The 21,224-nt window shown below is 31.2% G+C and overlaps 1 protein-coding gene and 2 long non-coding RNA genes across 3 annotated transcripts; 1 reads left to right on the forward strand and 2 right to left on the reverse strand.

Moving 5' to 3' along the window:
- Nucleotides 1-4,398: 4,398 nt before the first annotated feature.
- Nucleotides 4,399-6,911, forward strand: LOC112743898 (uncharacterized). Its single transcript, XR_003172493.3, has 4 exons — nt 4,399-4,651; nt 5,166-5,237; nt 5,379-5,930; nt 6,649-6,911. It is a non-coding gene; the product is annotated as an uncharacterized lncRNA (long non-coding RNA).
- Nucleotides 6,912-7,901: 990 nt separating this feature from the next.
- On the reverse strand, nt 7,902-9,600 carry LOC140178337 (uncharacterized). The gene is made up of 2 exons (XR_011871209.1): nt 8,361-9,600; nt 7,902-8,163 (listed from the first exon to the last, which is right to left on the reverse strand). It is a non-coding gene; the product is annotated as an uncharacterized lncRNA (long non-coding RNA).
- A 5,125-nt stretch (nt 9,601-14,725) lies between these two features.
- Nucleotides 14,726-15,986, reverse strand: LOC112743899 (calcium-binding allergen Bet v 3). Its single transcript, XM_025793315.3, has one exon. The coding sequence runs from the start codon at nt 15,579-15,581 to the stop codon at nt 15,024-15,026; it is 558 nt and encodes a 185-aa protein (XP_025649100.1). The 5' UTR covers nt 15,582-15,986; the 3' UTR covers nt 14,726-15,023.
- Between the last annotated feature and the right edge of the window lie 5,238 nt (nt 15,987-21,224).

The raw sequence follows: 21,224 nt of genomic DNA on the forward strand, positions 1-21,224 counted from the left end.
TATCTGAGTAAATATATATATATTATACATGATATATATTTTTTTATAAAAAATGTATAACAGGTAAACTCGTACGAGTCTACGAGTCAAATTTACAAGTCGAGTCTAGGTCAGCTCCACGAGTTTACCTAGACTCGCGAGTTTGACAACCTTGCTTGTGGCTAAACTCATAGACTGTGCTAAACAAATTAAAATACTTAGCCAAGTTAATTAGTTTTTTTTACTCTTATACATTTATGTGATAAAGGCCGATTTTTTTTTATGCGCATCTATTTCAAAATTTAATACCAATATATCACTTTTAAAAATTATTAATTTTTCAAATGTCATTCTTTCTATATTATGATAATTAATTATAACTAAAAATAATTAACAAATCAGTTATCACTTTAATAAAAGAATAATATTTGAATAATTAATTTAAAAAAATAACATTTTAATAATAAACTTATTAAAAGATAGCACATTAGTAAAAAAGTCACAAAAGCCGAAAAAAGTGAACTAGAATTGAGAAAAGGATAAATAAATCATTGACCTTTTTATTAGTGGACATTTAAGTTTTTAAGGATTTGAAAAGTCCCTGGCCTGACCTTTTCAAAACTTGGACATATTAATCTCTCATGTTCACTTAGGCTTGTCAGACTCAACGAAAAAAAATCAAAAGTGACTCCCTTTGTACTGACTTGGTTACGAATGCATATGTGTGAAAGTTTTTAAAATGTGACAAATTAGACCTAGGGATAGATGTGTCCAAATCTGAAGAGGTTAGGGACTTAAATGTATTTTTAAATCCTCAAGAACTTAAATATCCGCAAACAAAAATGTTAGGGATCGATTTATCTTTTTTTTCTAAATTTTTTTGGATATTGATAATAAGTTAATTTATATTTCACAAATATAATTTTTTTTAAATATGATAAGTTAATTTTATATTTATTTTTATCTCATTTTTATAAGTTCACAACTACATAAAAAATATATTTGACCTAATGTAGTAAGCCTAATACACAATAAATTTTTATAAAATACTATCATACTTATTTTTTAATGGAGTTGTTAATCTACCTGCAAAAGATAGAAGTGACTGTGAATCATATCGTGTCTACATCAATTCTGAAATTTTAAAGTTGTTTAGTCCACCACGTCCCTCCTAGAGATATGACACAAATGTCTTATAATAAGTTTAGAAATTTTTTTTATTTCTACACCATAGCATTTGCCTAATTTTAGAATAAATATCTAATTCTATTATATTTTAAGATTACAAAAGTATGATTCAACCTCAATTTAATATCTAGTTGAATTATGCAAAATTCTTTTTTACAACAAGAACAATATTCAATTTGGATTATTCATATTCCTCAAAATCTTTACATCATTATTAGTAAATACTAATATTCAATTTTAATGTTATGAATTAACGAATTAGAAAAAGAAAAGCATTTATATATTTTGGGATTTTAGGCAAGAAAAGTTAGTTGGAATTGTTGAAGGTGTGGAGACGTAGTGAGAGTGTGTAAAGAAGCGAGAGAAAGAAATGTGAAGAATGTTGATTCTATTGAGAAAGTAGAGTGAGAAATCAAAACTAGAGTCATACACTTCATGTATATTAGCAAGCTCTGGTTTATATATATACTAACCAGAGGCAGAACAATACACACACATTGATTAATCTTTATCACTATTTACACTAATACCCTCAAACTTAGGTGGAGGGTTATATTCACTCTAAGTTTGACTCTAACTTTATCAAACAATTGATGCGACAAAGATTTTGCTAGTATGTCCGCAACCTGATCCAATGCAGGGATATGCACAGTACAATTGTTTCTGATTAACAAGCTCTTTCAAGAAGTGGAGGTCCAACTTAAGGTGTTTGCACCTGCTATAAAGAATTGGATTGGCTGCTAGCATATAAGCAAACTGGCTATCACAGTATATTGTAGGCACCACTTTTTGAGGAATGTCCAACTCTTGGAGTATCTGTTGGATGTCGATTATTTCAGATTGAGCAGATGTTAAGGAACGATATTCTGCCTTAGTGCTACTCCTACTAAGCTTTCCTTGCTTTTGGAATTTTCATGAAACCAAATTGTCACTAAAATATACACAAAATCCAGAAATTGATTTTCGATCATCAATATCTCCAACCCAATATGCATCAGCAAAAGCTAGTATTCTATAATTAGAGCACTTAGTGAACACCAAATCATGATTAACTATACCTTTCACACAAAATTCAAATTGATTTTCGATCATCAATATCTCCAACCTAATATGCATCAGCAAAAGCTAGTATTCTATAATTAGAGCACTTAGTGAACACCAAATCATGATTAACTATACCTTTCACAAATCTGAGTATTCTCTTTACAGCTTTCCAAGGCTAGATAGTTGGCTCATGCATAAACTATAAAACACAATTCACAGAGTAGGCATGATCTGGTTGAGTTGTAGTGAGATATTGTAATGCTCCCACAACACTTCTATACAGCTTCGGGTCTTTAAAGAGGTCTGGATCCTTAGAATATAATTTTAGCGATGAAACCATCGGGATAGTAATAGGATTCGAGTCTATCATCCTTGTTTTTTTCAACAAATCAGTAGCAAAATTTTGTTGTGAAAGAAGAATATTTCCATCCTTTATATATGACACTTTTCAATCCAAGAAAATAATTGAACATTTTCGAGTCCTTTAAAGAAAACACAGCATTCAATTTTTGAATCAGTTCTTCAATCTCACTAAGATTGCTCCCAGTTACCACAATGTCATCCACATAAGTAACGAGGTGTGTAATAGATTCAGATGTTTTTCTTACAAATAATGATGTGTTAGACTTGGTGTTTATGAATCCATACATTTCGAGCTTTGTTTTAAGAGTTATAAACTAAGCTCTAGGAACTTATTTTAGACCATAAAGAGCTCTATTTAATTTACACACAAGTCTGGTATTTGAGTGTTCATATCCTTGTGGTTGTTGCATAAACACTTGTTCTTGAAGAATTCCATTGAGAAATACATTGTCAAAATCAAATTGCATCATAACCCATCTTTGGGTTAGGGCAACTATGAGGAAAATCCTCACAGTGAAGGGCCTTATTATAGGGATGTAGATCTTATCATAATCTACATCCTCTTGTTGGTAAAATCCCTTTCTAACAAGTCTTTCCTTATATCGTATAATGTCATCTTTGCTATTTCTTTTGATAGCAAAAACCCATTTTCTACCAATAATGGTGGCATTGGGTAGTGGAACAACAAGATTCCAAGTATTACATTGTAAGAGAGCTTTAAATTCTGCATCCATTGCAGATTTCTAGTGAGGACAGTTTAACACTTGATTGATAGTTTTTGAAATATTCTGATTTAAGTCATAGGATTGAGTAGTGACAAGGGCCTTTGATTTTCTAATTCCAGACTTTGATCTAGTTGTCCTAGAGTGTAGGTTGTTGGTATTGTCAGGGATTGGGAGTAATCATATGTCATTTCCACTAGTCGGCACTTCAACAGTATTTTGAGTAGATGTCTGAGATACGGTTTGAGAATTAGTATCTAAATTGATTGGAGGAGATGAAGAATTTGGTGAGTTAGAAGGACTATGTGGAGATATAAAAGTCAGAGAGGATGAAATAGATTGATTGAGGGAATTGGATCGATTAGAGTTGTTATTTGGAAGAGGTATAAAGGATACTGGTTCTGTATGAGACATGGAATTATTGTAGGTTGCTAAGGAATTTGAATTTACGCAAGATATTTCATGGTAAGGAAACGCTTTTTCATCAAAATATACATTTTTAGAAAGAAAGACTTTACCAGATTTTGACATGCATTTAAAACCTTGATGGTTGCTATCATAACCAAGGAACAAACATTTCTCATATCTATATTCAAGTTTATTCTTATTGTATGGTCTAAGAAGTGGAAAACATGCACAACCAAAGATTTTAAACTGCTTGTAATATGGTTTTTTGTTAAAAATAATTTTAAAAGGAGATATAAAGTTTAAGATAACAATAGATAACCTGTTTAGAAGATACATGACAGTAGCAAATGAATCTTTCCAGAATAACATAGGTAAATTAGCAGTGGCTAAAAGAGAGAGAGACCAGTTTCTATGATGCTTCTATGTCTCCTTTCAACACTTCCTTGTTGATGGTGGGCATACGGACAGGATAGGCTTTGTTTAATTCCATGTTTTTGTAAAACACTACAAAAAAAGAGGTTAAAATGGCATTTATATTACGGCAATTTTGAAGAACCGTCATAATATTTGGATATTCTGGCGTTTCTTTTTGCTGCCATAATTGATTTTTTAGATTTGTGGCGGTTTTGGTAATTATGGCGGTTTTGAACCGCCGGTATCACCTAGGTATAAAAGAAGAATGATCAATCCCTAAATTTTGGAAACCCTTAGTTGAAACCATACGCGTGTGACGCTGTTGCTTCTGGATGGCCTGTGCGACAATCTCTGATCCTCTTGCGTTCTCCGACGAACTTCTCCGGTGACATCTCCTCCGGCGTCGACCTCCTTCGGCGACATCTCCTATAGTGGCGCTCTCCTCTGGTGACGTCTCCTCCAGCTTCCTCTCCTTGTCGTCTTCTGTATCTTCTCTGCCAAAATCATCAATGCCTTCCTCTGTGATGATCCAGGTCAGCTTCCTTTCCTCTCCTTTCCTTCATCTGTGATGAGTCTCTCTTTTTAGGCTGTTTGCGAGGATTCATCGCGAGTGGAGAAGTCATTTCTGCAGTTTGTGCCGCCGACGACGTTCCTCTGCAATTTGTGTTCTGCCGCTCTCGCTGTGCTGCTGCCGTTGACGTTCCTCCATTCCTCTGCTTTGTGCCTTTGCCACCATCCCTCACTCTTCCAAATGCCTCATTTGTGTTCCGTTTATGTTAGGGACTGTATTTTCTATTTCTGGTTTTCATCCATTTGTAACATTAAAGTGTTAGGATTCTTGATGAATAATAAACTAAACTAGTTTGACGAATGTAAACTGTAATTGCATTAGTTTAGAAATACATTTGTAATATGTTGTTGCATTATTAAAATCTATCGTTGAAGACTAATTTTTGTAGACTTTATCCTATTTGTCAAAATGATTAGGTCTATCTTTCCAATGTTGATGGCTTGTTTATTTCTTCCTTTTCTTGTTTGTGTATGAAGATATGAAGGTGGCCACCATGCTTGTGGATTCTGCTGGATTGTCAAGTTTACTACCTCTATCTTGAAAATTATGTCAGTTTCCAAACTTCAAATCTAGTCTAATAATTGATAGCTTATTGTTCAAACGTTTAATTAAGAGAATGATACTTTTAATAAATTGGTCATTTAAACTTTACTATTTCATTAAAGAATTTGAACTTTGATCCATCTCAGGGTACTTCAATGGGGCTAATTTGAAAGCTCTTATTGAACCTGGGGTTAAGCATGCGTTAATTGTTGGGATTGCAATACAAGTGCTTCAAATGGGGTTCTATACGACACTTCTCAAATTCGTGGATTAGATCGAGCATGCATCACTGATGCTATCACCTGGATTTTTTTTTAAATTTTTGTTTGTATTTATTTTCTTTCTTTTTTATAAGATAATACTATGTTTGATTCTTTCTCTTTCTTTTTATATATATATAGGAGAAGATTGAAGCACATAGTAGGCAACAAGCGGCGGAATCAACTATTAGTTCTCCTCTTGATGCTCTTGAAGTAGTTCTTGGGAAAGAGCATCCTGGTCGTCTTCGAGGTTTAGGCATGGAGCTGTTCTAACAGTTGCTTTCAAGAGCAACACTACAAGGATTAGTCAGATGAATTTAGGTTCTTCAAATGATACTAGCACATCATTTACTTGTGGTCCAAATGTGTAAGAAGAGTTGGATACCATTAAAGTGCAATTGCAAGCGCTAGTCTTCTATATTGCTTCTAAAAAAAGAGGTAAAATTCCAGTGCAATTAACTAGAATGTTCCCTATTCAACAAGTTTTACAGATACAAATATAATTTTTTTTTCTTTGTTTTACCTCCTTCAGTTTTTCCCTAGGAAGTAAAATTTTCTTAATCATGTGGAAATATTTCTGTGGCCCTTGGTGTAGCTGTGTGAGTGTGACATTATGCTCTATTATTATTCTAAATAAGAAAAAGTTAACAAAAAAGCATAAACAAATCATATTTTTGTAGTACTGAGAGGATGATAAGTTTATAGTAATCTGTGGACTGTATTGGATAAGAGGAGAAAAATAAATAAACAATGTACTTTATGAAAGGATGACGATGAGGGTGGTTCATGATTCCAAAAGAAACCTTATATTATATGATCTTCTTTTAATTATTCTCTCTAATCAACAGGAATTCAGTCAACCTACAAATATGCCTTCTTTAGACTTTTTGCCAAGAATGAGAATTAGCTAATCCTAATCTATTATTGCGTGCAATGTTATTTGGTTGATATAGTATCATATTATCATAATCATATCATACTGTAACTATAATATGGAAAGAAATATATTTTGTTTGCATGCATGTTTCGAAACTTGAATTAGAAATTTCTTGTAAAAAATCCTAAGGATTTGGTTCATTTCAAGTTGATTAATTATTAACTAGAGTTTAACTAGATAATATTTTTTATTGTGCTCATAATTATATTTTTATTGTAGGGATTGGATCAAGAGAGTGAAATTTTATCACCAAAAGAGCTAGAAAGTATGTTTTCCGGAGCGAACAACAAGAAAGCATGATCTTGCATGATAAAGATTTTATGTATTGAGGATTATATATATATATATATATAAAAGACGAATTATTGAAAAATGTTATCTTTGATACTTTGTTTTTGGATTATGACTTTTGATTTTCGGAGACCATGTATGAATTAAAAATCTTGTTATAATATTTGATTTAAGGCTATGCCTTTTGGTTATTATGAGATTTTAAAGTTTGAGTTCCAAAAATGTCACTTCAAATAGGTAGTTTCAATCTCATTTTAAAAAGCATAAAATTTTCATCATACTTAGGTAAAAACGATGGTTAGAAACCGCCATTTTAAATGAAAACGATGTCACTATACCCTGGTAAAAACGGCAGTTAGAAACCACCATTTTAAACGAAAACGATGCCATTATATCTTGGTAAAAATGGCGGTTAGAAAACACCATTTTAAGCAAAATGATGTCATTATGTCCTGGTAAAAATGGCAGTTAGAAACCGCCATTTTAAACACCAACAAACCGCCGTTTTATTCGGTTAAAATGGCAGTTTTAACCGTCACAAAACCGTCGTAATAATCAGAATGGTGCTCAGAATACCGGCGTTTCTTGGAGGCGCCATTTTTGATAATAATGACAGTTCAAACTGCCGTAATTTTCAAAAGATCTGACATTTTAACCCTTTTTTTGTGGTGAAAAATCTATAAAAGACTTTGACATAAACTTCTTTCCATGGTCTGTTTGTAAAGATTTTATCCTACAACCAGTTTGGTTTTTCATAGTATTTTATACACTTTAAGAGCCGTGAGTGCTTGGAATTTGTTAGTTAATAAGAACAGGTAAGAGTACTTAGAGTAAGCATCAATAAAACAGATATAGAACTTATAACCAAATCTAAAATTCACTGAGGTAGGCCCCAAATGTCAGCAAAAACAAGTTTCAATGGCTTACTATATGTGGAATCAGAGGGATAAGATGGTAAGGCACGCATTTTTCCTTTTGAGCAACTTTCACAAACATGAGATGGACTGAATTTAGATGTCTTAGAAATACCACAATTATTCATAACTCAGATAACAGTGGCAGTAGCTGAGTGACCTAACCTTTTGTTCCAAAGATCATACAAATTATAATTATTACAATTGGTCAATAAAGAACTATAATAAGGAATATACTGATGCATAATAGAATTGATATAAGTAGAGTTAGGGTGAACAACTTTTAATTTATTACTATCATCATGGAATGGTACAACGTTATTATTCATATTATTGAAATAAAAAACTGAATTACAAATGGCTGAAGACAAAAAAGAAATAGAAGAAACTTTTTTTGGGAAGTATACAAAACAGATGTCAAAGAACTATCATTATCTTTCAACAATTTCACACTTCTTGGAACAAACAAATTGTCAAACACATATAATCCTCCTCTAGTAATTCTCTGAAGAAGGAGTTTCCTTGATACCTGATCACGAACAAGACATGTTTTAGGCCAAAATTCAAAGTATACATTGTTGTCTTCAGCGAATTTTGACATACTAAGTAAATTTTGAGTGATTTTTGGAACATACAAGAGATTCAAAGTTTTAAAGCTAACATTATTATGAGGATCAATTAAAATAAATGAGCCAGAGTTTGCGATTGGTATACTTGTACCATTACCTACAAAGAGATTATCAAAATTCATCAAGCTTGGTGTTGAAGAAAGAAAGTTGTTTGGGTCAGATGTCACATGATGGGTAGCCCCAGAGTCAGGGTATCAAAGTGATTCCGTAATGGATGGAGGTGCTGTGTAGTATGCACGTGGTTGATGAAATGAGGGAGATGTGGTGGTGGTTAGTAATTTCATGCTCCATGTCCTCCTCTACCACAAATTTAACAAGGTGGACGTTGATTGTTCCAAGATGAGCGACCACCTCTTTAAAAACGTCCTCCACGAGCTCTTCTTGAGGGACCACCATGAATAGAACCTTGAAAATAGTTTTGAGCAAGATTGGCAATTGCATTTCCCTAAGAGGAATTCCTGAATCGAACCATCATATCGTCATATGCAAGCAAGAAAGACTCAGCTTCGCTTACAGAGAAGGTTCCCAAACGTGACATAACATTTGTGATGTAGCCGCTATACTCCTCCAGTAAGCCATCCATAATTGCTTGGATGTGATCATCCTCTTGCAATTGATAGCCAATAGCCAAGAGAGATTTGACTGATTGCCCAATTCGAGCTAGATAATCAGCAATGATACCTGTTTTTCAACTGATCTGAGCTGAGATTGCAAGCTCTGAACACGTGTCTTTGATGCAGTTGTAAAGTAATCAATGATGGTGGACCATGCATCAGCAAACCTTGTGCAATGGAGCACTTTGCTCGTGAAGGTGGTTGTCATGGAGGCCACAAGCCACGTAGTAAGGGCAAGATCTGTTTGACGCCACTCTTTATATTCATCTGATTCTTGAATCAATTCTGATATTGTAGTTGGTGTTTGAGTTGGAGGTGAATCCGTCTTGGCAGTTTTAGAAGAGGTTGTAGATTTGGATCGTGAACTCTTCACATAACGTTGTGGAGTTTTTGACGCATCAAGATGATGCTCTAAGCCAAGAGTCTGAACTGTCAGCCAAGCCAAAGGCCTCCACGTGTTGAAGTTTTTATCATTGAGTTTTTCATAGAACCGGTGCTGGTTTGTTGGTGGACGATCCAGCAATGATGAACGCCATTGGTGAAAAAGAGCACATGAGAAGAGAAGCTTGAAGAATTGAGAAAAGAAAAAAAAGAAAGGACAAAGGAATGAGGCGATTGAGCGTGAATCTTGAAGCTCACGATACCATGTTGCGGTAGAATAACACATAAAAGAGAAGAGAATTGAATGAATTCTGATTAACCGAAACTAGAGTCATACATTTCATGTATATCAGCAAGCTTTGGTTTATATATATACTAACCAGAGGCAGAATAATATACACACACTAATTAACCTTTATCACTATTTACACTAATACCCTGAATAAGAATTAACAAATTATTCTAACAAACTAATCAAGTTGCATCTTCTAATTGCCTAATCTAACTAACAAGCTAAAACTATACAAAGTGCATGATGTAACAATGCATATCAAGTAATAGCAATTCTTTGACCAGCAACACAAATTATGAAAAAAAATTATCTTAAAAGAATAAGTCTCTTTTATTTAAATATGTGTTGGGAGGGCATATTTTCAATTTGGCAATGAATCTTGAGGATGGTTTTATTTGAAATGTGGGCTCTGCACAAATTTTTTTTTTTTCATTGATGCAACCTGGTTCTGTTGGTACGTAGTAAAGTAGAAATTATCAATATTTCAAACCTTCATTAGCACATATGTGAATTTTGCTGGTTTGGGTAAGCCTCTAAAATAACTTGTCAATTGCAGAGCTTTATCTATGTTATAGTGGCTATGATGATTATGTAAGTGTCGTTAAAGTTAAAGTCACATTTTTTTTATATTTTAGTAATATTTTTTTTAAGTAACATTTTTTAACAATGTTGTTTAATAATAAAAATCAATCCCGCTACGTTATTGACAGCATTTTTGCCAATTTCTGCCAACTCTTATTTATAACTGTATTTAATGGAAGTGTCTTTGTGAATGTGTCTAATAAAAATGTCTTTTTTATAGCTGTACTTAATAAAAGTGTCTTTATAGATATATTTTTTGGATGTATCTCTTTATATATGTGTTTAAAATATAATAATTAATTATTGTTGACAATAAATTGGCAGATAATATGTTGGTACCCTATACTTTTCCATAATCACATTAGAATAACCCATATTATTATATCTAAGATGCTTTTTCCAACAAGAACCAATTTTGGTTTAGAGATTGTTTGGAACACTATCTAAGTATTAGTGTCTTGAAAGTTAAAAGCTGAACTCTTTGCTATTTGAAGAGGAATAGTTTTAGCTTGAAAAGTTAGGTTCATGAATGTGGGATTAGACCAGACGATCCTTTGAGCAGCCTTGTTTTTGTTTTGTCCCTTTCTTTTTTGTTTTGTTTTTTATCTTTTTTTTAAAAAAAAAAGCCTTGTTTTTGTTTCGTCCCTTCCTTTTTTGTTTTTTTCTTTCTTTAAAAAAAAAAACAATACAAAACAAAAAGTTCCACAATATGAGCATGATAGACGGTCAAGATATAATCATGTTATGAGGTATATATTAAAATATAAAATATATATTAAAAATAAATTAAATTATATATTTTTATATAAATATATAATGACTGATGTTTGATATTAATATGTAAATAGTATTTTTAGTAAAGATATATATGTTATTAGTATTTAAATATTGGACTCAAAATTTTGAATTCAAATATCATTATCATTATTTGTACTAAAATAGTGAGTGCAAACGCCCATAATGCCATGTCGATTATGAGTTGATCCTCCTCTTATGATATTGCCACCACTGCCACCACTAACCACTCTTACCAGGGGTGCCACTGCTGCAGTGCTGCTCCACTAGTGACCCTCCAGGATAGAAATTCCTGTGGTGAATACTACTAATACATGCATCAAGCACCGTTAAAGAATTGTGGGTGTGTGCGTATAATAAAAGTTTAGTTATTTTGTTGGTGTTTATAATTTTATTAAATTTATAATTAAATTTTTATATTTTTAATAAAATTTTTATATTATTTTTAATTTTATAATTAAATTTTTATTAATATAAAAATATTAGAGTTAATAGAATATTTTTTTACAAATTAAAAGTATCTATAATTAAAAAAAGTTAATTAGATTATTGTTCATGTACTTTTAAGAAAAAGATTTTATTAATTTTAATATTTTTAAAATAAAAAATCTAATTAAAAAATTAAAAAATTAAAAAGTTAAAAAATATAAAAATTCAATTAAAAAATATAAAAATTTATTTATAAATTTAATCAAATTATAAAATCCAAGTAATAAAACATGTCCTAAATAAACTCTTATTATCTCTTCTTTCTTTGACTTGACCTTTCGAATACTTTAATATACTAATTTTATTCGAAAATGGATCTTTTTAATTTTTTTTTTAATTGAGAAAGTAAAATATAATTTTTAATCTTTTAATATTTTTTTTTGTGTTTTTTCTTGATCTTATTTATAAAATTAATAATAAAATATCACACTTTATCTTTTCAAGTAAAAAAAAAATTGAGAGAATCTATTTTCGTCTTATTCTCATTTCCTTCCTTAATATTTAAAATAAAGAAAAAATATAAAATATGCATCTTTTAATATAAAAAATAAGAAACTTTTTAAATATATTAAAAACACCTATATTTTAATTATTTTAGTTATTAATTATAATTATAAAAATATATGATATATTAATTAAAATTAACAACTAAAATTACTAAAATATTAATATTTTTAAAATATCTAAAATTATATATATATATATATACCCTTGAGATATACCAGAAAGTCTCCTTTCTCTTCTGTTTAGCGATAGTTTGTCAATAACAAAATAGAATCACTTATCTATGAGATTCAGGAGAATTACACTGTTCATGTAAACATAAGCATAAGCATTTGGAAATATTTACGAATTGAATCAAAATAAAAGAGAAAAATAGAAAACATGATACGTGCTTCAAATGTTCGTGATATGAAGAGTTGAAGTGTTATTTAGAAGATATTAATTTATATTTTTAGAATATTTTAATTTAATGTATTTTAATTTTGTTTATTTAATTACTAGATTAGGCCTTATGTTTATGGGCTTTAGGGTTTTTTTTTGTTTTAACCTAATAAGAGGTTATAAATACCTCCTTAACTATTATAGTCGTAGAATAGAATTTTTAGAGGTTTTAAAACCCCTTTTTGGTTTTGTGATGAAACTATAGTATGGACAATTGAGGTTGAGGAGTCTCTCTTGTTGCATCGGGGAATTGGTTAGAAAGTTGAGGAGTCCCTTTGAATCAATTCCCAAACTATGGCGTTGACAAGTTAGGTTGAGGAGTCCATTTCCTATTGCGTCAAGAAATTGGATAGAAAGTAGAGTGATTCTCTTTGTACTCAATTTCAATCTATCCTTTTTATTTTTATTTCAATTTCAATGTATCTTTTTATTCAGTTTGAATTCTTATCTTTATGTTTATTTTTTATTTCTTTACCATTTGGTATCAGAGCTCAGGTATTAGATTAATTCTTATTAATCTATATTTGTTCTTCTTTTATCATAAAAAAAAGGAGTCCAGTGTATGTCGTGTCTTTCTTTTTGTTCTTGTGTTCTTGTTTTCGTTTGCGTTTCATTATTGTTTAAAAAAAAAAGCATAAAGTGAAAAAAAACAAAAAAAGAAGAAAAAAAAACAAAAAAAAAATTATATTCCTTGTAATTATTGTCATTTTTATATATTATTTTTTTCACCTACAAGATTCGAGGACGAATCTTTTTTGAAAAGGAGGAGAATGATATATGTTTCAAATGTTCGTGATATGAAGAGTTGAAGTGTTATTTAGAAGATATATATTAGTTTACATTTTTAGAATATTTTAATTTAATGTATTTTGATTTTGTTTATTTAATTATTAGATTGGGCCTTATGTTTATGGGCTTTAGGGTTTTTCTTTATTTTAACGTAATAAGAGGTTATAAATACCTCCTTAGCTATTGTAGTCGTAGAATAGAATTTTTAGAGGTTTTAAAATCCCTTTTTGGTTTCGTGATGAAACCATGGTGTGGACAATTGAGGTTGAGGAGTTCTTCTCTTGTTGCATCGGGGAATTGGTTAGAAGGTTGAGGAGTCCCTTCGAATCAATTTCCAAACTATGGCGTTGACAAGAGAGGGACTCCTCAACCTAACTTGTCAACGTCATAGTTTGGGAATTGATTCAAAGGGACTCCTCAACCCTCTACCCAATTTCTCGATGCAACAAAAGAAGGACTCCTCAACCTCAATTGTCCACACCATGGTTTCATCACGAAACCAAAAAGGGATTTTTAAACCTCTAAATCATTCTATACTATGACTACAATAGCTAAGGAGGTATGTATAACCTCTTATTAGGTTAAAACAAAAAAAACCCCTAAAGCCCATAAACATAAGGCCCAATCTAGCATTGTCAGCAGAACCGAACCGGACCGACCGATTCAATCGGAAAACCGATGAATCGGACCCATACCGATTCAGTCCGGTGTTTGGACCGTACAAAGAATTGAACCGGTGTGAACCGGTCAAATTCGGAAAGAACCGGTGCGAACCGGTCCGACCGAACCGTCTGGGAGTGAAAATTTTTTTAAATATTTGAGGTGTGGTCCGAACCCCTCCCTTCAAGAAAACTAAAAGACTCCACAACCACCAAACTAGCGTGTTTTCTATTAAAATTTATGCAAATTATAATACATATAGATATCTTTTATCAAATAGTTTACTTTTATTTAATTTATTTTAATTTTAATTATAAACTCATTCATTTTTAAATTAATTATATTTTTATTTAACAATAATTATAAACTCACTTATTTTTTTATAATTATATAATATCTATTAATATTATTTTTTAATAAATACTTGTAGTATATAATAGTATAATAGATATAAACTAATTAATAAATTATTAAAAATTAAAAATAATAGTTATTTTAATATAAAAACAAAATAAAAATATTTGTGATAGAGTAAAAATAACAAAATATTTATTGTTCATGTTCCATATTGTTTTAAAATAACTTGATATTTTTAAAATGTTAGTAAAAATACGTATTTTAAATTTTAATTTTAAACTTTTGACTATTTTTTATTTTTTATTTACATAGGACCGGGTCAAACGGTTCAACCAGTAACTCATCGGTTGAACCAGTAATCCAGTGATCCAGTGACCTGACCGGTTCGATCACCGATTCGGTTCTGACAACTATGCAATCTAGTAATTAAATAAACAAAATTAAAATACATTACATTAAAATATTCTAAAAATATAAACTAATATCTTCTAAATAACACTTCAACTCTTCATATCACGAATATTTGAAGCACGTATCGAAACAATTAAAAGCAAAACGTTGCAAACATAACTTGTATAATACTAGCAATTCGTCACCAAAAAAAAAATATAATACTAGCAATTTACATTAAGTCTAGTTAATTACGTCTTACGCCAAAAAAAAATTAAAATTCAAAAATATATCAACCAATATTATACAATTTAGAAACTTCTGAAAATGTTGATAGAAAGAAAATTCTTCAACCATAAAAAAAGAAGTACCATAACATGTCACAGAATTTCTACCACAGAATTATCAAAAACAGTACTTCTTGATATACTAAAAAAAAAGTAGAAATTGGAATGAAGCTAATTGATCATTTTTTAACAATGGCGGATCTCATCATGTTCTTGAACTCAGAGAAATCAACACGACCATCATGGTTGATATCAACAGATCCAATCATCTTCTGAACACTCTCAATCTCATCCCCTTCAGACAACCCTAACTTCCCTAACACCACTTGAAGCTCCCTCGCCGATATGTAACCGTCACCATTCTCATCGAACACCTTAAACGCTTCCCAAAGATCCGATTCCTCCTGCTCCTTCATCTTCTCCTCCTCTTCCTCGTCATTCGTCGCCTCCATGAACCCGAAGTATTCTTCCCCTAGAGACTCATGCAGTTTCAAGAAGTCCTCGAATGCCAAACCCTCGTTCCCCGGACTTATATACGACTTCGTCAAGTTCTCTAGCTCCGCCGTGTCCGCCTCCAGCCCTAGAAGGTTCATTGCCTGGCTGATCTCCTTCACCGTGATAATGTCGTCGCCATTCTTGTCAAACATATCGAAGATCTTTCTCAGCCGGATGGAGTTTAGGCTCGGGCTTCTGAGCCTAAACGAAGACGGCTGAGTCATCTTCTTTTCTTGTCCCATTTAGTTTGGCTTATTTTTAAGTGCTCGTGTTATACTTGAAGTTATAATAATATATATGCAATCTTTCTATTGAGAAGAAGAAAGAAATTTTTAAAATAAGAATGCAATTATATGTTGTTACACATACGTTACTTGCCCTTTGAGATGGGTTTTCAGTTTTGTATGGTGAAAAATAGGTTTATGGTTGAAAAAATAAGGAAAATGTTAAGGTAGCTAGATGTGTGGAACCCTATATACCATAGCTAATGGTCCTGAATTCTTGTGAATGGTGTGTGGTGTGTGATGCTATGTATTAATTATAAGAGATGGTGTGTGCGTGTTTGGTGGCCAACCAAAGGGGACTATTCCATGCTTTGCGTGTTTGAAGGACCGTTTCTCATTATTATTAGTGTCTAATGAATTTTCCTTTGTTTACTTTAATCATAAGTTTATTAGTACAACAGAATAATAAACGAATGACCAGAGGATATTTGGTCTAAGTACTTTGTGATTTGAAAAATGATATTCTTCGTCCTCTCGTAACGTTAAATTCGTTCTAATGTCATAGCAGTATTATATAATTTTTTATTAACTACTCAAAAATAGGAAAAAAAATCTAAATAAAAAATGTTAGCGAATAATCAAATTTATTATTTTTAATTATTAATGACTAAAAATAATAAATTTGGATAGTCTATTAGTACTTTTTAATTTAAAATTTTATTTTTGCATTTAAAATATATTTTAAAAAATTCTATCACTATTTATTTTAATTTATAATATCAAAATTTATAAAAAAAAAATTACAATAGTAGGAATTTTTTTAGTCTAATGGATCCCTTAGGACTTTTTTATCTTTTGACATTTGGAGATGCAAAGTAGGAGAAAATAGGTGATTGACTTGAATGTTATATTCTAGAAGACCAGAAACGACTTTTTCAAGTCATCCATTGTATTTGTCCTTCACTAATAAGGTTTCATTCATTTGACAATAATAATTGACATGCTGGCATGCACGATAGATGCCAACTTTGAATTTCAACTATCATAGGCTCCATATCTTAATGCATGCAGGCGTATCTAGATGCTAAGCATTGAATGATACGGAGTGGCGGTCCAAAAATGAAGAGTTATGGGGAATGGATCTAGATAGGCATCTTTATTTTATATCGACATGAAAAAGTATTTTTTTAATTTGTTGGGTCCAAAAATAACTTATCAATACTTTTTGACTAAATGGTTTTGTTAAAGATAAAATATTATATATATTAATATTATGAATAAAATATATTTTTTATCTAAATTTTTAAAAATATATTTATTTTTTAAATTTTCGATCTACATCACTTTTAGTTTTTCTGTTTTCGGTTAACATTTTTTTTAGAGTTAAGTACGATTTTGGTCCCAAAATTAGGGGTTGAAAATTTTTTTCGTCCCCAATTTTTTTTCTTATAAAATTGTCCCTAAAGTTTAACTTAGTTTTAAAATTGTCTATTTTACCAAATTTTTAATTTTTATTCCGAAAATATCCTTAATTAAAAAAAAAAAAGAAAACAGGTTAAATGAGGGAAAGGATCACGAGGGGGGAAGGAAGCCGCCGTCGTACTAGATTCGTCGCTGCTGTTGAGCCGCGTCGTCGTACTAGGCTCGTCGCCGCCGTTGAGCCACCATCACTAACTGCGAATAGAGAGAGAGGGATGCGCGAGCTGAAGGGATTCGCGTCCTCCACTGCCGCCGGTCCTCGCCCTTCACCGCTCGCTGTTGTTCCTCCCTACTCGCTGCTCTCCTCGCCGTTCGTCACTGCTCCCCGCGTCCTCGCTGCTGCTCCAAGACCCTCACCGTCCGCCGCTGTTCCGCTGTTCCTCCCCACTCGTCGTGCTGAATTGTGACTTATTCTGTAATCTCTGTTGACGTTGCTTGTAACTGCTGTGGTTGAACTAGTAAATTGAAATCCGATCCTCCTCTTCTTCTTCTGTGTGAACTGGATTTTTTGTTTGTCTTACATAATCTAAATTTGTTGTGGAATATCTAAATTTGTTGCTTGGTGATTCTGATTTGGCCTGAAATATAAGATCGAATTTGTCTATTGATGATATGGATTTTGGATATGTTAATGTTACTACAATGTCATGCTCTGTTGATTAGGTAAATCTCTGCTTCTGATTTAGCTTGAATCTGAAATATTGATGCTGCTGAATTTGTTAATTATTATTTAAGGTCTTAATTATTATTTAAGGTTGCACAAATTTTAGTACAAGTTGCTTGAATTTTTTTAAATATTTTGGTCCGTTTTTTATAATCTGAATTCAAGTTTTGTAAACGAGTTTGAATTTTATCCCAACTCGAATTCGAAGAATTACCATGGAAACAAGGTTATGGAAATCATTGAGCAGGGATAAAGAAGATGAAGAAACAGAACAAGAGAGGAGATGATAAATTTGTGATTGGAGGTAAAGGTATAATTGTCCGAAGGATAATTTTAAAATCAAGTTGAATTTTAGGGATGATTTTATATGTAAAAAAAGATTAAAAACAAAAAATTTTTAACTCCACCTTAAAGACCAAAATTATATTAACTTTTTATTTTTTAATTATACCCCCTTCATAAAACCACCACCATCATTGTCACATTCCTCTCTCCCTCTCTCATTACTGCATTTCATCATTTCTCGTGAAAACACTATTTTTATACTGTTACTAGACTAAAATAGTTCCTTTTTCTCTCTGGTGGAAGCACCTGCTCCCATTGCTTTTATCTTCTGTTGCCAAAGTATGCATCATTCACTACTCTGTCCCTTTTTGTTTTAAGTTTTTTTTTTTTTTTTTTTTTGAATTTGTCCTTGTTCTTCTTGCTTTACATATGAGTTAGTTTTTGGACCAAACTCAAACTGAAATCTTTTTTTCTTTTTTGGAAAGTTGGCTCTTTTTTTAAATAAGAAAATATGTCTTTTTCTTCTTCTTCTAGGGAGTAGCAGTGACAAGTAACATTTCTGGGTAGTAGCATATGGGGATCTCTTTTTTTTCTTGATATCTAATATGGAGTTACTGCATTTCAGGGCTATCTATTACTACTAGAAAGTTTTAAAAGTTTTTTCATTGAAGCAAGTAGAAGCTAATTGATAGTAACGGATGCAAAGTATCTTATTGATTTCAACTTGTGGCATCTCTTTTCAAATCTTCACATTTGGAAGTTAAAGGAAAAGGGAAGGTACATTGTTAAGGAAATTGCAATTTTGTTGTTGTGTGAAATACTGTTGGATAATAGGGACATTGCAGTGTGTGTAGTAGGTGACAATGGTGAAAATAATGCGTTGGATAGTGGTGAAGAGACAGAGAATGTGCGAAATAATGATGATGGGCACAGGGGAGGGTTAAAATTAGACAAAATATATTATCTGAAAAAAATATACAGAAAGGATAAAATTAATGTAAATTGAAAATTTAAAAAATAAAATTAAAATAAATTAAAATATAAGGGTATTTTTGATAAATATTAGAGATAAAAAAATACATTTTATTCTAATATTATTCATATTTGATAATAAAACTAGTTGATGAAAAAGAAAATAAGATAAAAAATATTTTTTATATCATAAAATTATAAAAAAATATCATAAACATCGTTTATGCTTTTGGTAAATTTTACTTTTAATAATACTCAATTTTTTTTATTCATGCATATATTTTTTTTGTTCTTGGATGTGGTTTGCTAGGCCAACCCAACCTGATAATCTACCTGAAAGTCTAAAACCCACCCCACCGGGATCAGCACTTGAAGGATCTTTTTTTTCCTGCCAAATGCATATTTATATTGGATCGATTTTGAGAATTATATTTAAAATTCGATTCAATTCATGCGTTTTACCAAAAATTGAATCTAATCAAATTTAAATTAATGTAATTTTAATTGATTTTTTATTTAAATGGAATGGATTTGTATTTAAACACATATGCGGCTCTACTCTTTTTCATCTTTAAAAAAAAATTAATTGGGTCAGAGTCAAACGGTCCTAGTGATGCTTCTGTTCCTTGGGACCGTCTAACTCATTTCAACTTTCTTTTTTTTTTTTTTGGTAAACAACTCATTTCAACTTTCTATTTCATCGGTTTCAGATTTCATGTTTTTTTTGTTATATATATTTTTGGGTCTTCAGATCCAAATCCTTCTTTTGCTTTTTGTTTTCAGACCCTTACTCATTTTTTTTGGTATTGACCCTTAACCATTTTTTCCTTTGGAATTTCTTTTTGAGTTAAATTTCAATAAACTAAACTATGCTCTGATTTCTGGCCCTTTCAATGATCCACAAGGGTCCACTAGCCCAATAAAAAATCAGTTGCAACAGGGTAAACTACAAAATAGTAATATAAAATTATTTTTTATAATAGAAATATACAAATGATAAATTAGTTTTTAAAATATTAAAAGGTATGAAAAATAAAAAAAAAATTTATAAGTAACAAATAAATTTTAAAATTGAAAAACAACTTGTGCATTTGACTCGAAAATTTATATGCAAATATTTGGATAAGTATTTAGAAGATACATACAAAAAAAAATTGGACCAAAATTTGGACATTAAACTTTTTTTTAATTTAATTTTATAAATTCTGATTATTCACAATGTGTGTGTGTAAAATTACTGTTATCTGATATAACCTCTCAGCCTCACATCTTATATAGTTAGTTGTAGTTTGTTACATGTTAGTTAGATGGTAATTATATAATAGTATACTAAGTCTGTTTTGAGTTAGTTATGCAATACATAGTAACTTTCTATATAAGCAAGCACCGTAATCTTATGCAACTTAGGATTCATCATTGTATGATCAAGTACAATCAATTTCCACTTTTCTCTGTGTGAAGTCTCTCACTACCTCACACACGTTATTTCTATATGGTGTGGTGAGCGTAGACCAAATCTGGTTGAGCTCACTGTGAATTTGAGATTGAAGAAGGAAGCTTGGTCCTTCAGATTCTTGAATGCAACAAGAAGCAAAATCTGAAGTAGACAATGACGGATCCAAACTCAGCTGGTGAGAACACAAACTCACCAACTCCATTATAGAATCTTGATGCATAAGAAATTTTCAATTTCTTGAATCAATCGAAGCAATTCAAACTCCAATCCTGGTCAAGATCCAACAAGTTATCTCTTTCTTCATCCAACTGAGAATCCTGATATTTCTATTACTGGTATTGTTTTGAATAGTAGAAATTATAATAGCTGGAGTAGGGTTATGCTTCTTGTTTTAAAAATCAAAGAACAAACTAAAATTTTGTTGATGGAATTCTGATTAGACCACATAGGTGTGATCCATCGTTTGATGTATGGGAAAGATGCAATACCTATATAGTTGTATGGATTAATATTTTTTTTAGAGCCTAAAATTTTACAAAATGTGATCTAGAACAATATTACTTTCGATCTTTAGGAAGATTTGAAGCATAGATATTATTAAGTTGATCGATTTTAAATTGCCAAATTGCAAGAAGAATTACACGCTTTAAGACAAGGTGAGATGAGTGTCACTACTTATTTCACAAAGATGAAATCACTCTGGGAGAAAATAGAGAATTTTAGAGCCATTCCATCTTGTGACTGTGGTTCATTTTGCAAGTGTGGCTTGGGAATCATGAGAAAATTTAGAACTAAAAATCAGGTT

This window comes from Arachis hypogaea, chromosome 14 (genome assembly GCF_003086295.3).
Source record: "Arachis hypogaea cultivar Tifrunner chromosome 14, arahy.Tifrunner.gnm2.J5K5, whole genome shotgun sequence".
NCBI classification, from domain to species: Eukaryota; Viridiplantae; Streptophyta; class Magnoliopsida; order Fabales; family Fabaceae; genus Arachis; species Arachis hypogaea.